The sequence below is a fragment of the Pyxicephalus adspersus genome, unplaced genomic scaffold, assembly GCF_032062135.1.
Source record: "Pyxicephalus adspersus unplaced genomic scaffold, UCB_Pads_2.0 Sca2166, whole genome shotgun sequence".
NCBI lineage: Eukaryota > Metazoa > Chordata > Amphibia > Anura > Pyxicephalidae > Pyxicephalus > Pyxicephalus adspersus.
In genome coordinates, this window is record NW_027319173.1 from 1 (window position 1) to 1,485 (window position 1,485).

At 35.0% G+C, this 1,485-nt stretch overlaps 1 protein-coding gene across 1 annotated transcript; it reads right to left on the minus strand.

The window, feature by feature from the left end:
- Positions 1-87: 87 nt before the first annotated feature.
- Positions 88-1,225, minus strand: LOC140321304 (uncharacterized; the record flags this gene model as incomplete). Its single annotated transcript, XM_072398113.1, has 3 exons — positions 1,112-1,225; positions 592-906; positions 88-384 (listed from the first exon to the last, which is right to left on the minus strand). Coding segments are annotated over exons 1-3 (654 nt in total), but the record flags the coding sequence as incomplete, so codon positions are not given.
- Between the last annotated feature and the right edge of the window lie 260 nt (positions 1,226-1,485).

Sequence of the window (1,485 nt, forward strand, 5' to 3'; positions counted from 1 at the left end):
AAAAACAATGTACCGCTTTTAGACATATAAATACAGACATAAATGAACCGCCCAGGAGTTTCTGAACACCCCCTAAAGAGTACTTACCATTTCAATATTCTTATCTAGAGCTTCTTTAAGTTGGTCTCTTTCTAATATTAGGATTTCCTGGGAAGCCTTTAGATCTTCCCATTCTTGGGTGACCTTTTCCATTTTATGTTGAAGATGAAGAAATTTTTCCTCAATGTCAAGTTTCTCACTTCTAAGAGTTTCTAATTGTGTCTCTGTGCGCGTCAAATCTTTCATTGTTTGTTTCGGATCATTTTTTAATGTGTGCTGGGTTTCCTCAAGCTCTTCATTTTGGCACCCCATTCGCTGATGAATGTCTTGTTTCAGTTGCAATGCCTGCATAAAAAGAAGCTACTTTAGTAAAGAAGTTATGAAAAAAAAAAACAATACATCCACTGAAATAACATTTCACTTTCAGCAAACATGGTAGGAAAGAAAAATGCTCCATTCAAAAAAGTTCTGCATCACCAAATATATAGCTGAAATGGTTAACACAATCAGGAATTAAAAAGTTGTTGCAATGCAGCATGTATATATAAGTACCATTTCATCATTTTCCTTTAGTTTTCCTTTCAGCTGGTCAATTTCAGAAATCAATTTTTCGTGTGTGCTCTTTAGATCATCCCTGTCCTGAATGACCCTATTCAGTTTTTGTTGAAGATCAAGAATTTGTTCTTCAGTTTGATGTTTTTCATTCTGCAGAGACTCAAAATTTATCTGGGTTTCTGTCATTCTACTTGTTAGGTTTTCTACCACACAGGTTAGGCTGCTTTTGTCTTCCTCAAGTTTGTTTTTAATCTGAAGAAGTTGTTCATATTCAGAAGCCTTTTGCAGCAGCTGTTCTTGCAAACCAGGAGCCTAGAACAACATAAGCCAAATATCTTAGAGAAAAAATTTATAAAATTTGAAACAATATAATTAACATTCAGTGCTATACAGTTTATAAACATACTCGTACAAAGCTTCAGTAACTTCACGGTTACTTTGAGAGACACTGGTCACAAAACTAAAAGGTAAGGAGATTGTTATTAAAGTTTAAATATTTTACTGGAAAAAAATATACCATTCCATCATTTTCCTGTAGATTTCTTTTGAGCTGGTCCATTTCACCAATTAAACCTTTTTGTGTGCCCTTCAGATCATCCCGTTCCTCAGCAACAATGTTAAGTTTTTCCTGAAGATCTTCCTAGATTTAACTAGTCCTTACGTCTGGAGTGTTCCCATGCCCTTCTGCTTGTGGAGAAATGCATTCAGTATAATCTGAAATCTGTTTTCTCAGGTCAGCTACTAGTTGTTTCTGGTATTTAAGCTCCTCTTGGGTTGTCCTCAATTCATCCTGTGTTTCGATGGACTAAATACAACATGTAGAAAAAGAACTTCTGTTAATGTACATAAAAGACGAAAACTTGCATTACAAGCAATGCAAATGCTAGCTCA